The following is a 15402-nucleotide window of genomic DNA, read 5'->3' on the forward strand; positions in this document are numbered from 1 at the left end:
TAAGATAATGCTTTCACCAGTGTGAAAAACATGGTGTGTAATTTACGTGTAGCTGTAAACTGCCTGTCCCTTTAGGTGGCTTTACTAACTTAGAAACATACACACCTGGCTACACTTAGGAGGGTTCAGCCCACACTATTTAGCCTCTTTATGTCCTTTCTTCACACATTGGGTGATTAACGTCCTCTCTGAAGGAATCTGTTAAGCAAACTTAATGGGCAAGTGCTGATTACCCTGTGAAATGGAGTGGAAGATTGAGAATATTCTCCCATGACCACTATTTAGTGTTTTGGGCTGGTGTTCATTGAATTCTTACATATAAAGGACATCTTGCGACTTCCCAAAAATCCAACCAAACCCATTCTTTGTGTTACGCTCGAATCACACCGTGGACTGTTTGTCAGAGCAAAAAAACTCAGTAACACGTAAAAATTGAAAAGTGACAGCATGTAGCTTTGTGGATAGTAAATGAGACACCAAGTGGCACATGCATTGAACAGAAATTGGGCTTTTTATGTCCAGTATGAGCAAGTTATTGTGTTAAATAGGTACAGGTGGTTATTGCTTAAATCGTTCACTTGCTAATACTTTTAGGAACAAGAACTGATGAAGGGCTGCTCTCTTTTCTCTGTGCTTGGGCTGCACTTCATTTCTCTCTCGCTTACTTTGCTTTTTAACTCGTAATTGTTCTTATAAGATGTGCTTAACACTGAGAAAATTGTCCATGTTTCTTATTCACCTCCCCAGAGCGAGTCAGTTGGTTCTCCATGGCAGCTCACAGGTAGCCGAGCAAATGCCTGATGTTTTACTGGGCTTTCCGAACAAGATGAATATCAAATGCTTTTAGTGCACAACTGGCTTCTCTTTTAAGTGTTCAAATAAAAAGCAAAGCAATAAAAATAAGTACCATTTTCATTTTTCTCTTGGTGATTTTGTTTTTTTTTTTTTGGGGGGAGGCCTCCTCTGTTAAGTGGAAAGCCCTGCTGCTTTATGGCGATGTCGTAGAAAGGGTTTTTTATTAAGGTGCCTTGGGATTTTAGTGAAATTGGGCCCGTTAGTGGAATTGGCATCGTGAACCATAGGAGTGCCTTTGGAGAAAACCTGTTTGCTTTGCTCTTTGTGCCAAATTGGTAACCAAATAATAGTAAAGTAGCCTGACTGTGGAGCCTCTTTGAGATTTAATCACACCACAGGCTGTCGTGGAGAACTTTAATTTCACCCTGATATTTCCCCCCACCTCAGCTTTTCTTTGATTTTTTGGAATTAGTACTATAAAGCACAAACTATCTGTGATGAGCAGGTTTGAGAACAGTCTCTCCTTCCTCATCGTGATGGAGAGGGAAAAGAAAAACAATCGCTTGGGACGCCACAAGTGTGAGAGATTGAAACGCATCAGGGCTTCTTGGGTTATTTGGGGCTGATCCTGCAGATATGTACAATTAACTGGCCTTTAGACTCTCAGCTTTGCGATAAGGTAATGTGTCTTATCTATGAACTTCTCCATATACAGTTGTCACTGCTTACTAGTAAATACCAGAGGCTGCAGATATTGCGTTTTGTGGTGCAAAATACTTCTCGACAGTATTTAATGAAATATAACAAGGGGAAAGTGTAGAGTCTTGCATCTGGACAGGAACAACCCCAGGTTCCAGTATAAGTTGGGGAACGACCTGTTAGAGAGCAGCGTAGGGGAAAGGGACCTGGGGGTCCTGGGGACAGCAGGGTGACCATGAGCCAGCACTGGGCCCTTGTGGCCAGGAAGCCAATGGTACCTGGGGTGGGTTAGAAGGGGGTGGTCAGTAGGTCAGAGAGGTTCTCCTGCCCCTCTGCTCTGCCCTGGGGAGACCACACCTGGAATCTTGTGTCCAGTTGTGGCCCCTCAGTTCCAGCAGGACAGGGAACTGCTGGAGAGAGTCCAGCGCAGCCACCAAGATGCTGAAGGGAGTGGAGCATCTCCCGTGTGAGGAAAGGCTGAGGGAGCTGGGGCTCTGGAGCTGGACAAGAGGACACTGAGGGGTGACCACATTAATGTTCACAGATATCTAAAGGGTGAGTGTCAGGAGGATGGAGCCAGGCTCTTCTGGGTGACAACCAGTGACAGGACAAGGGGCAATGGGTGCAAACTGGAACACAGGAGGTTCCACTTGAATATGAGAAGAAACTTGTTCCCAGTGAAGGTGCGAGAGCCTGGCCCAGGCTGCCCAGGGGGCTTGTGGAGTCTCCTTCTGTGCAGACATTCCAACCCGCCTGGACACCTTCCTGTGTAACCTCATCTGGGTGTTCCTGCTCCATGGGGGGATTGCACTGGATGAGCTTTCCAGGTCCCTTCCAACCCCTGACATTCTGGGATTCTGTGATACTGAATCTCTTGACTGTATGTACTGAATCTCGGCAATGCTAAGGCAGTTTTATTTCTGAACAAATCAGTGGGAAATTGCCTTGAACTGTTCACGTTTTCATCTGAGAGATGGTTTAGAAGTGTTTACCAACACAACACTTGTGTATGTATCTAGGACAAGGGAGCCTGTTTCTAGGAATTTAAGAATTAATTGTCTTGCATAGATCAAGAATTTCAGATGTTTTCCTCTAGAGCTTCTGGCATTGTCAAACTTTTAGTATTTATACTTTTAAAAATAGAAAATCTAATGTGTTTTTTAAGCATACATTCGCATTGAGGTTGTGTATGGGTAAAATCAATCATCCATCCTCCTCGTAGAGAGAGAGCAGAGCAACGGGTGGATCAGGATATCCTGGGCTCAGCATGAGACCTAAAATAACATTATGGCTGTAAATTGAAAAGATGAGCAGCTTCCACCTGGTAAATGTGCATCTGAATAGCTTCGGATTAAATACTGCTTGGTGCTGCGTATTGTACTGAATTGACAGTCCAGATATTTTGAATTGAGGCTCCTGGCTTCAGCGAATGAACCTTGAATATGTCTTTGTGTGACTAGGGAAGAAAATAAACCTCATGAAACAAAGACGGTTTATCAGATAGAGTGAGATGAATAAACCTCCAGGAGGATTTGAGCCAGTTGATTTAGACAGGATTAGAAGAAATTTAGGATTTGATGGAAGAGGTGGGGTTATTTATTGGGTTTTTTCTCTTTCTTGGGGTAAAAAAAAATCCCCCAAAGGCAAAACCTGTGTCAGCAAAAGCCTTTGAAGTCCTTTGGAGCGTTATTACTTGCTGAACTCTAAGATATAAAACTGTTCCTGTGTGGAGCTCAGGGGAAACCAAAGTTTCTTTGTTGAGAGCCGTAGTAAAAAGATAATAGGAAAAGTAAAGACAAAATTTAATCGGGGACTCGAAACCTATAAAGGACCCTGTAAGGTGTTGTCATTGATTGTTGCTGGAGTTTCTACATAGTATAGATTCGGAAATAATTCTGTTCATTGTTTATTAAGAGCTTTGCGCCTCCCGGTGACTCCCCGAGCAGCAGAACGTACGGGTGCGTATCAATAAAGCCGTAACGCTCCGGCTTTCGGGGCCTCACCTGCAACTCGAAGTCAAGCAGATCTAATAAAGCTGACTCCGAGCCAAAGCCTGGTTTTAATGCGGTGGCTCACAGTGGCGCTGTAAAGCGAAATGCTTGAGACACTTTTATTAGAGGTTTCTTGCAGCTGGGGCTCGCTCAGTGGGGCTTTTACAGGGGCTCGTCGTGCCAGTTTTGGTGCATTAAGAAAAGGCCGCGTTAGGGACCCTTTGGAAATTCATGCTTGTAAAGCAGCAGGATTCGGTGTAATTTGATTAAAAAAAAAATCATAATAGGATAGGATCTTTATTCCCCTTGAATGTTTGCTCCTGAAAGTCAAAAAGCCACTCTAAATTTGATGTAGTCCCCCCCCGTTTTTTTTTATTACTGTCTTTGTAAAATGCTTTTAAGACCTTGAAAGCAGAAAGGTCTGTGCAACATTGTCTGTTTTGGCAAACTCCAAAGGTGTGCGGGTTTGGCTTTTTTTTTTTAAGGAAGGCAAGAGCTGCTGTAATTTGGCTTTGTTTGGGCATGTGTCTGTCCCCCATCCCCTCAGTGTCAGCCGAACGTGCCGCTGTGACCGGAGGGGACAGAGGACAGAGGTGCCGTCACTTGACCGGCTGCTCCGCTCCTGCACAACAGCTGCTTTTTTGTGTGTGTCAGCAAAAGGCTGGGTGTTTCTTCTTTATTTTTCCTTCTTTGAACAATAATGTATGGATTTATGTTACTCTAAAACCAAATTGAGAGCAAATTCCCCACTAAACTGTTGCGGTTTGAAATTGGGATTGCCTTTTTTTTTTGCTTTTGACCTTTCTGAGTGTTCCCCTATAGGGACAGGAGCATTAAGCGCTGGTTTTACTATTACAGGATGATGTATAATGCTCAAGGAGACTCAGTGCTGTTTCTATCACTCGTAAGGCAGCTACAATTGCCCTACCCAGGTTGTTTTCTTTGTCTGCTGATGGAAGGGGATTGTATGTCTGCTAGTTTGAATCAAAGTCTTTTGTTGAATAACTAGAATATTAGCTCTGCTGGACTTGGATATTCCTGTTTGTGAGCTGCTCTTATATGTCAGTATCAAATCTTTCAAAAATATGCAGGTTACTCAGTCCACCAGAATTTTTTCTCCCATATTATTATTATTTTTGTCTTTGGAACAAACAGATCATGAGATTCATCTTATGATGCAATTCTTGATTCCTTGCAGCTTGTTGGGTTTTGAGAGCAGGGATGACAGACGTGTGTTGTTACAGCAAGACCAACAGGCAACACAATGTAAAGGAGACGACTGGGACCTTTGGAGAGTTTTCCAGGGGAACCTCTGGCCATGTGCGCTGTCCCAATTTGGGGACGACAGAGCGTGCGAGGAGGTTTGGGACCACATGCACAAGATGTTTTTTGCATTTACTGTGACCCAAGGAGACCCGCGGGAGCGGGTCCAGAGAAGAGCAACAAGACTGGGGAAGGGACTTGAACACAAGCCCTATGGGGAGAGGCTGAGGGAGCTGGGCTTGTTCAGTCTGGAGAAGAGGAGGCTTAGAGCTGAGCTCAGCACTCTCTAGAACTACCTGAAGGGCAGTTCTAGCCAGGTGGGGATTGGGCTCTTCTCCCAGGCATCAGCAATAGGACAAGGGGCCATGGGCTTCAACTCTGCCAGGGGAAATTGAGACTGGAGATTAGAAAGCAATTCTGTGCAGAGAGAGTGGTCAGGATTGGAATGGCTGCCCAGGGAGGTGCTGGACTCACCGGCCCTGGAGGTTTTGAAACTGAGACTGGACATGGCACTTAGTGCCATGATCTAGTGAACAGACTGGAGTTGGACCAAGGGTTGGACTGGATGATCTCTGAGGGCTTTTCCAACTGAGTCCATTCTGTGATTCTGTAAAACAGGGCTGTGCTGATGGGGGATTTCTAGACCTCGGCTCCCGTCTCCATGCGATTTGGGGCTGACTACTTAGTCTTGGCCCGATGCCGCGTTAGATTCAGCAGACTGAGGCGCACGCACTTCCAAATTGTCACGTGCAAAATGTTACAGATCATGTACGAACTCAGAGATCGCTTCATTTATTGAAGGCGGGGGTGCTGTTTCCCTAACCTCTCGGTAAACCGCACTGCACGCTGTGTTTCTCCAGCCCCTTGTGTTCTGCAGGGACTTCTTCCAAATCTGTACCAGCCGGCGGGAACTCATAATTTCACTATTCCCTGTGATATATAATTTTGTGAAGCTATAATTTCAGTATTCCCCACGTTATATAATTTTGTGAAGCTATACTTTGTATTTGAAAGCTGTAGTTTTAAGAAGTCTGAAGCAAGACGTGCATGGTAATGATAAAATACAAAGGAGATTAGTCTTATAAAATAGAGAATGGGTAATATTTCATCTTGCACCTCCCTGTTCCATGTTGTATCTGTGTGTAAATGTGGAATGAATGGCAAGGAAACATGGAGATGTGGGCCTGTGAGCTGGTATCGATGGGAGACCTGGATTCTTGGTGTAATCTTGGGACCGAAATGGGCATTAGATGCTTAATTGCAAGTTGCTAAAAATGATGTCAGTCTGAGGTGGGTTTTTGTAATCCTTTGGAAACAGCGTGGAATTGATTGCTGCTTTCATCCGGAGCAGTTTTCATTGGTTACATCTGTGTTTTTTTTAAATTAAGAATAACAGAGAACAAATGCTACTCAAGTTGGCTCTTACCTCTTGAATCTTTAATTCGAAGCCCACAATTGATTATGATGAAGCTGTTCTCTCCGAAATGGACAGCAACTTGAGGCTACTTGAAAAACTTAATAATTCATTCCTATTTATGCACACTGTAATACAATAGGTTATAAATCACCAATGTCCTACACCTAATCAGGCATTGTCAGTAGGAATTTAGAGATGTAGTGCTGTGATCCCAGAGCTTTTCTTGGCTACAAATATGAAAATAAATTCATATTTTTGGTCTAAACTTACAATGCTGTCTTAATTGTTTTCTTGCTTTATTTCCTTCAAGATTTTCTAATACACTGACATTTCATTTTGGTGGGGTGGCCACTGTGGGGTGGGGTGTCCATGTTGACCTTTAGGGGAGTGGAAACTCAGTTTTTTTCCAAAAGAAGCCACAAAAACCAAGTATTTTGTTAAAAGGGTGGTTGTTTTTTTTCCATATTGTCAGTAGTATATTTGTTTAGGTAAGTATTTAGTCTCAGTGCAGGTCTGTATTGTTTCATATGTGTATATTTCAGATGTTATTTAAATAACTTTATATTAAGTGTGATTTTTACTTTAACATTGTGATATATATATAAATATATATATATATTAATATAAAAATTTGATTTCTAGGTCAGCAGGACATGGAAAATACTCGCAGAAGACGAAGTGCTGTGGTACCGGTTGTGCCAGCAGGAGGGATACCTGTTAGATACGAGCATCTCAGAGCGTTCCTGCTGGAAGCTCGTCCTCAGGAGCTGCCGTGCCAGAGAGCGCGCTCTGAAAACCAACTGGAAGGTACAAGGGAATTGATTCTATTGAATGGGATCCGTTTACCGTAGAAAAATGGCAACCTGGTTCAAGCAAGTGGTAGCGAAAAGCTGGTCTTTGGTGTCACACCTTTTTGCTGGTGGAGACGGGAAAGCTGCTGAAGGGTTGATGAGGCTTTGCCCAAGCTGCAAAACCTTTTTTCTCCTCAATGACTGATTATTTTGAGAGTGAGTCTGTTTGCTCTTCTACTGCATTGACTTCAGCAAGAGATGTTTATACATCAACCATCCCTTGATAGTGACAATCAGCTTTACAGATAAAGGCTCTTTCCCCTGCTTATTACATACCCCTGCTAAAGAAAAAGCTTTTTGTTTAATTGTTCTGATAGTTATTTCTCTACCTGCATATTATGAATGATAATGAAGAGTGCTTGCTGCTTTCTCCTTCATTTCTGTCTGTAAATATTCCAGGAGGCAAACATAGAATAGATGGGTCTTATCTCAGCTGCTCTGCAACTTGTCAGTAGCAACAGTAAAGCTCGGAGATTTCCAAGAAGCAGCAAATGAACTTGGTTGATGAATTTGTTGCGATTCCAACGCCCTTTCTTGTCTTTTTGTGCAGAACCGCATTGGTGCCGTGAGCCAGCTGCAGTACGAGCTGGGAAAAATCCTTTGTGACGTGCATTCCTGGGATGGAGTTGTTATTGCTGGGTGAGTACGAGGGTGCGTCATGCTTGTTTCATCCTCGCTGTTTGAGGGCTCGAGTGCTGCTTTTTAGCAAATCCAAAAGAAACGTCCCTTTGGGGAAACAAGCGTGCGTTTTTCTGACTGCAGTTCCTTTGTGGGTGAGGGAGATTGTCCTTAAAGCGACTGATAATGGTGCTTATCTGCGAGTCATTTGAGCAGAGCAAATTTTTATCTCATGTGCATATAGTCCCTGTAAAGGCAATAGTACTTTCTGATGAACTGTATCTATTTTGCTGCGGAAACACCCAGAATGTATTAAATATTGTAGACTGAAAAATGCTCTTTTTATTATTTTTTCCGTAAAAATCTCGTAATCACAAGGATATTCTTGTGTGCTGTGGCAAGGTAAGTTCAGAAGGAGTATTACTTTTCTCCATTGTTATTTAAAATAAATTTGGGAGGGTGGAAAACACCCAAAACCCAGAGGAACTCAAGCTTTTCATTTCCGAATATAAAGCTTTGCTGGGACCTTGAGTTAATGTTAACTATTCATTGATTTAATGTTAACTATTCATTTGCTTCACACATACATTGTTGAGAACCCCCCAAACTCTTGGAAGAGGTTGCTGTGACTTTAAGGCTTCACTGTATTCTGCTTGGGTTTTCCACGTTCAGTAATTAGAGCCCTCCAGAAGAAGTCATGTGAATAACTAGAAATTATATCATCATGGGGGCTGAGGACATTGTCCTTAACATGCCAGAGTTCTGTATTTTGTCGTAGCGCTTCATGTTAGTGTTGTGCTTTTGTGTTGTGGAAGTAGAGAAAACTATTTATAAAAAATACTGGAAAATTAACTCATTGGTTATAAGGAAGGGGCCTTGAAATAGATTGTATGTGGGTAACTCCTATATACGTTGAAATACTTTTGAATGCTGTTGGGCAAGCGAGAGCGGAAATCTAAACCAGCGAACGGCAGGAGGGGAGTTTTAATATTTGATGGGTTAGTATTAATTCTGCATTTGGAAGTCTCTGTTCTCTCTGCCATCCTATTAATTGTTGCTTCATTTCTCTGCTTTTCACGCGATGAGTTCGCTGCTGTACCTGTTGATTTCTTTCGTGCCCCTCTCTTGGGCAGTGAGTCTGCCTTCCTGTATCTGTTCCACTGTCTCTAATGAAATCTCTTGGATGTTATTTTGGGAGCCAGAAACCCCATTTGTCTCCAGGCTGCTGCCAAAACCTCCAGCTCTTCTTTTGCTTCACTTTCTCCATTGTATTTATATCCAAACATGCAGTAGGTAGGCAGCACAAATGTAACTTCTAAAACATGTGTTAAACTCCAATAGTCTGTATTTTAGCTTGATGTACTATGGAAGTTTGGTTTATTTAGTTGCACACTTTTTGTGTTGGTTCCCCAGCTCCTCCAATATCTCTTGATTCTTTTGATGAATTTGCTTCAGTTGTCATGGTGAAGGGAGGGGGGAAATAATTTAGGTTCCTGTAAGACTCATAATAGGTGAGCAGGTGAGAGACCACTGGGGGAAAAGCTGCACATGCGTATCCATTAGCAAAAGTGATGTTATGGGTTTCAGTCAAATTACTTTCTGGTAATTACCCTTCTCTGAGAAAATGAATTTTATTTTTGATAAAACATGGGCAAAATCAGACTTTACCTGGTTAGTACATGAACTGTTTAGTATATTATAACACAACAATCACATTGATCCCTTTGCGGTTTACGACTCGCCCTTCACTCTGCTTTGGTAGCTTGAGATATCCGAAAGCATCTCCTGAATTGCTGCAAGAGGGAAACTGTGCTGTGAATCTCACCCAAAAGACAATGAATTTGTTGTTCTGCCAGTGATGATCCAAGTCTGCAAGAGGGTACCACACTGTGACACCCCCCGGTAACAGCTCATGGGACGTCATGGTAAATATCAAACAAGACAGACCTACAGTTATAACTGAAACTCCCGAGGACATTAGCAGGGTGTGCAGGGAAAGACTTTATTCATTATGTGTGTTTGATAAGTATGGAGGAATTTGTTGGGGTTTTGTTTGTTTGTTTTTAAATCCAAACATAACCCTTCTTTTTGTTTTTTTTTTTTTTTCCCCAGCTTATAGTGTTGTACTTAATGGCATTGCGCTTGCAAATTTGTCATAAGAGTGTAATGAATCTGGTGATCAATAGCTGGCTGTTGCGTTCTTGCAGTCCTGAAGAAGTAATTTAATAGCTGAGGTTAACAGAAGTCAATTTTCTTCTCGGTATAAATATCAATTATCTGTTGCATTTAATGATTATATCTTCAGTTTCACAAACACTTATGTTCTTGGCTTTACATGTGAATAATCATAGATTACAGTGACACTTGCCATGTACATAAAGCTAAACAGACACGTGACTTTGCGAGACTTGAGAAGCTGGCGATGATCTTAAAGCTGATTTTGTCTGTGGCATTTCCCGGGATTTTCAAAGCAGTGGCTGCTGGCATCATTGACCTTTCTTTCTTTTGTAGTCGGGTTGCTGCAAAAATTAAGGCCGCTCAGTTTTTAGCAGGTTTTTTGATGTCTGACTCTGCGGAGCAGCTGTGATGCTCTGGCTCGGCCTAGGCAGGCCAGGCAGGCGTTAAACTCTGTCTTTAGAGCTGGAAGCTGTGGCAGGACACAGCGGCTGCTCCCTGCTTCCAGGAGCTCCCACTCGGCATCTCGGAACATCAGAGAATTGGTATAAAAATCTAAAAAAAGGGGTGGCAAGAGAAGGTTCTCCAGCGGAAATACTGGGGCTGTGGCGTATGTGGGGTCTTGGAGCGAGCCTGGGAACAATCTGATTTGGACTCTGATAGACCTGATCTTGTGTTCTTCACTATACTGCTCCAAACTCTGCTGGGAAGCAGAATAATCTTTATTTTAGCTGCTGGAGAGCTTTTTTCTTTCCGAGAAGGAATTTGTACGGGCTGTAGGCAGAGTGACTTAAAATAGCAGCTACAAGTGTAATACACAGAGGCATGGTTTGCCTGAACTGGTTCAGGAGCGGGTCTCTCTGTTAACTAAAAGATTAACTACTCAGGGTTAGCTCTCCCTTAGAAAAATACACCTATTTCACGCACTCTCTGTTGTCTCCGCGCTGCTGCCAAAGCTGGAGCCAGAAGATGGCACAATATCAAGGATTGATGAAGTGCAACCTGAGCTGCGAGTTGACGGTGGCTGCGAGCGGCTCCTCTTGCTCCGAGCGCCCTGCATTTACTGCCTGACATCAGATAATTCAATCTGGCCCGCGTGCAGAGCATCTTGTGTTTATCATTAAAATTTCATCCCGGCGGTTACGATGCTTGTTTTCTGGGTCAGACCTCGAATCCCTTTTCATTTGAGACAGCGGTGTTTGTGGTTACCTCACTCCCAATCAATGTTGTATTCGCCAGCCTTTCTACAGTTACACGTCTCAAAGGAGCTTCTTTAAAGGGATATTGTCCTCCCCCCTCTCCATATTCAATTCAAATGTAGTTTCTTCTCCAAGTCAGAGTTTACTTAAAGCAATTATATGTCTGCTCACTTGGCTTTTATGAATTACTACTGATGATTAGGTTTGCTGTACCTAACACTATATGTTTGCTTTCAGTACAGAATGCCTGGATTTCTTCACCGTTTGATAATAAAATCTTCGATATATGTTTGGTTTTTTGTTAAGCAAGCACATGTTCAGATAGTAAAATTGCTGGTTTTTTTCTTGGCAGCGTTGCCATACGCTGATGGGCATTTGTAGGCAGAGATTGGGTCTTCTGGAGATACTGATCTCAGAGCATGTATCTGCTCCTGGTTTGAACAGTGCTCTCATTACGCTGTGGGTCCTGTGATGTAACATGTTGTGAGGCTGTTTTGCTGTCTGACTGTGTGAAAATACTGGCTGTATGTATTATATGTGTATATATGTGTATGTAAGTCTGACTGCATGAAATACTGAACATGTGGCTGGGTGGTAAACTTGCCTGGTGTCAGTGGCGATCATCTCGCCCCGTTAAACCGCACCAAGTCTGCTGTGAGTCAGGGTGATGGTTTATTGTGCGTTGTTTTAACTCCTTTATGCTTGTGGAAGGGGCACCGCGGCTTTACTGCTGCTGATGGTGGCTCTGAAAGCTTCCCGAATGAAAATACACAGGAGAGATCCACAGTCAGTCAACCCCTCCAAAGGCCCAGAGATATAAAGGTATCTACTTTGTCTTTTTTCAGTCGTCTTTGACCAAAAAAAGAGTGGCAGACCGATAGTTTAGAGTTTGCATAAATGGAGGTTTAAGGGCAAAGTCCAGTCTGGCAGACGCTGCCTGGAGTCCCCGCATCCCTGACAGACTCAGCTGGGGATCAACCCCTGGTTCTTCACTTTACATTTTAACTTCAGCCTTTTTCCTCCTGCCCCCAGTAAGTACTGTCCTCTTTCCTAGACTTCTTATTTTCTTGTGTTAGCGCTGGTGAGATTCATTTGCTCTGAGCACCTCCATAAATCAACAGGCGGACGCTTCCTCCCCTGCCAGGTTGGAGCACACCTGGCGCAGGTGGGATTCCTCCACATGATGCTAGAAAAAGGTGATGAGAAGCAAAAGAAAACTACCTAACTATCCTCCGTGCTTTGGGGAATCATCTCTTTTTGAGGTAGTGTCACATTTTGATTCCCTCGTACTGAGAAACTAAACGCACTGAAATAATTTTCATGAAGTTGTCTTTGTGCTGAAGTTATAGGGGAGTTGCTATTTAAACACTGCAGCACTTTGGAACAATTTGAGCCTTTCAATTTCAGTCTTTATGAGCAATAAGCATATATGTCTTTATGACATATAAGGAGCTGCTACTATATGGTAGATTTCTTTGTTCTCTAGATCACCTCCTGCTCTGCCTTCCTCTTGCTCAAAGGTGACCTGCAAATGACTTTTTTTTTAAGAAATGGGCTTGCCACTCTTTTTAGCTTTATAATGATGTGTGAAACTAGCCCGAAAGGCTCAAAAACACTTTTCTGCACTTTTAAAACTTCATGTCAACTCTCATCTAATTTGGTTTTCTTGCTATAGGGCTTGTGGGCTATTCTCAAGGTATTTCTTATTAGCTCTTGCATCTTAATTCACCGTGCAGACCCGAGGAAACCAAAATATTAATTAGTAATGAAAATGAATAAAAGTTAACAAACTGAAGGCTTAAACCGCCTGAATAAACCCCTGCCTTATTTAATTGCTTGAATGTCACTTGTTTAATGGCACAACTTTGATAGAGTTTTCCCTCCCCACCCAGCGACTCACCCTGGATGTAAAACAAAGTGGAAGACAGAGGTAAAAGTATTTGCCTTTTTCCTTCAACCTTCCCCAAGCCCCTCTTCACTCTTCGCTCATTCTCATCATCGTTAAGAAGTAATAAGTGTCAGACCTTTTGTTTGAAGCGAGGGTTGAAACCGGGATGACATCATGAGTTCAGAGAGGTCGGAGTTAGGGAAGGTTGTGTTAAGTGACACACACATTGGCTTCTCTGTCATCTTGTGAAAAAAGAGCCTTTCAGGTGAAACCAATAGCAGAAGCTTGATACCGACCCTTTGTGAAAGCTGCTTTTCCAGCCTGAAGTTCTTGCTTTACCTGTGGCTTTACCTGTGGCTTTACCTGTGGCTTTACCTGTGGCTTTACCTGTGGCTTTACCTGTGGCTTTACCTGTGGCTTTACGGGATGCAGAGGAACACGTTGCTGCAGGGAGATGTGCCAGCGTGTAGCGATGCCCAGTGTGATGAAGTCATGGTATTAATAGTTAATTTTGAGCTCGTGAAGCCTGGTTTTCTGCTGAGGCCACACAAACCCATCCTTTTTCTAGTAAGCTTGAACATTTCATTTTCACACACAACCCACCAGCCTCTGGGCTGTTGCCATCAGTGCTTGGAGTTTGGTGGTACTTTTCCCCTCTGCTGTTTGCAGTATGGTGCAGTTTGTGTTCCTTCCAACATGTAAACGTGTTGGTTTACATCATCTTCAAATGGTGTTTCCTCCCCTGCATCTGAAACTGGAGCCATTGTTTCATTCATTGTATTATGTGTTTGTCTTTTGTGAATTAATAGGGCTGAGGGACCAGATCCTTCCCAAATTGTGTCGTAATTCCTCATGAATTCTTTTGAAAATATTATTATGGGCAGTACCCATAGTACTATTAATGTTTCCTTGGTCAGAGCATCTGTTTAATTAATGGGCCTGGTTGATGCAACCCACTGGAACCTCGATGTAAATGATGGGAGATTGTTGGCCTTAAAAAAGAAAGTTACTAGAGTCAGTTTGACTTTCCTTAACTTCTGCTTTTGTAAGTGTTCATTAAAATGTTTTGCCTACCATATAACCCTTTGGCTTGTTTCTGTTCCCTTGGTATGACATTTGCATGCACTTGAAATTAATAAGAAAGCGAGGCACGCAGAAGCACTTTAGGATGGTGAAATGTTAATTTTGTTACAGATAACCCACTTTCTAGAGCTCCGATTTCCTAAATAAGGCCTTGAGAAGAAAGGAATAAGCTCGGTTTCTGTGAGCGTGGTCTGCAGATGGACGTGTGTCGATGGATTGGGAAGTCAAGTTCCCAGCAGAAGATGTTGGGAACTGATTTGAAGGATGCCCAGAATGTATTTCCTACATGTCAAGTCTTCAAATATTTCCAGATCCTCTTTGGTACAAGTTAATCGCTCTTCTTCATCGCTGCACTCGTATATTGAGCAACCCGAAATAATGTTTGGGTGTCATCAGGGACATTACTTTTCCACTCTACATTCTTCTACCACTGTTAGGATTATTTCCAATGCTGGTTTTGGTTATACCGCATCTGGGTTGTTTGGGGTTTTGTTTGTATTTTGTGGTGTAGCTTTCTGCCAAGCTATGTAATAGCAATTTTTTTTCTCTTTTCTGATCCAATTCTATTAATTTTGGTTTTATCATTGTGTTATTTATATCTTCTTGTGCCATATAAAGTAGTTTTTTACTCCGTTGTTGCTACTAGACTGTTTCTCCTGATTCCTTCCCTTAAGGAAATATATCTGAGCAGCCCATCTTTATCTCTCATTTCAGAGAAGAATTGTGGGTATAAAGAAGGTATTAGAATAATTCCAATAATTTCCATTTAATAATCTCAGTGACTGAGGTACCTTCCAACTTGTGGTGTTTTTGATGAAGAGGTTTTTATATAAATTGAACATTATGAATTATCACTTTCTTGAGCCTTATAGGGAAGATGAAGCTGTAGGAGCAATTTGAACCAACTCACAAAGGTGTTTGGGCTTGGGTTTGCATGTTTAATTGGGCTTTATTCTTAAGCCTACAGAGCGGGTCACTGAGTAGATATTTTAATTAACCACATGAAGAACTGCTTAGTTGCTTTTAGTGGAATTAGGATGAAAGGTCTTGAGATGCTTCTTGTAGCAAGACAATGCAAAATACTCATTATTTTCCTTGCTTATCAACAGGCATCCGTTTAAATAGAGCTATAGTTGGACATTGTTACTTGAGCAAAATTCCTACCGACTTCAATAAAATGCATTGACATTGTAAGGACTTCGTAATCAGATCTTTTGAGCATTAACAGATGGTCACCGACTGCCTGAAAGAAAGTTGTGGGGTTTGTTTTGTTTTGTTGATCACTGCAGGTATCTGGAAACTGAACAGACTTTGCCTTCTGGAAATCAAACCTGACTGTGAAACAAAGGGTTTATTTTTCCCTTTCCCCTTCCTTATTGTTTTCTTGCTATTAATTTTTTAGAGAAAATATGGAAAACATAAA

The 15402-nt window shown here is 42.3% G+C and overlaps 1 protein-coding gene across 1 annotated transcript in view; it reads left to right on the forward strand.

The window, feature by feature from the left end:
* Positions 1–15402, forward strand: part of FBXW8 (F-box and WD repeat domain containing 8) — a 52277-nt gene that overhangs the window by 3986 nt on the left and 32889 nt on the right. The window contains exons 3-4 of the mRNA XM_082066642.1: positions 6808–6972; positions 7567–7655. Of these exons, the coding sequence (XP_081922768.1) occupies positions 6808–6972; positions 7567–7655 (254 nt within the window). The remainder of the gene's footprint in view (positions 1–6807; positions 6973–7566; positions 7656–15402) is intronic.

This window comes from Streptopelia decaocto (assembly GCF_964273445.1).
Source record: "Streptopelia decaocto genome assembly, chromosome: 15".
In the NCBI taxonomy this organism is placed as follows: domain Eukaryota; kingdom Metazoa; phylum Chordata; class Aves; order Columbiformes; family Columbidae; genus Streptopelia; species Streptopelia decaocto.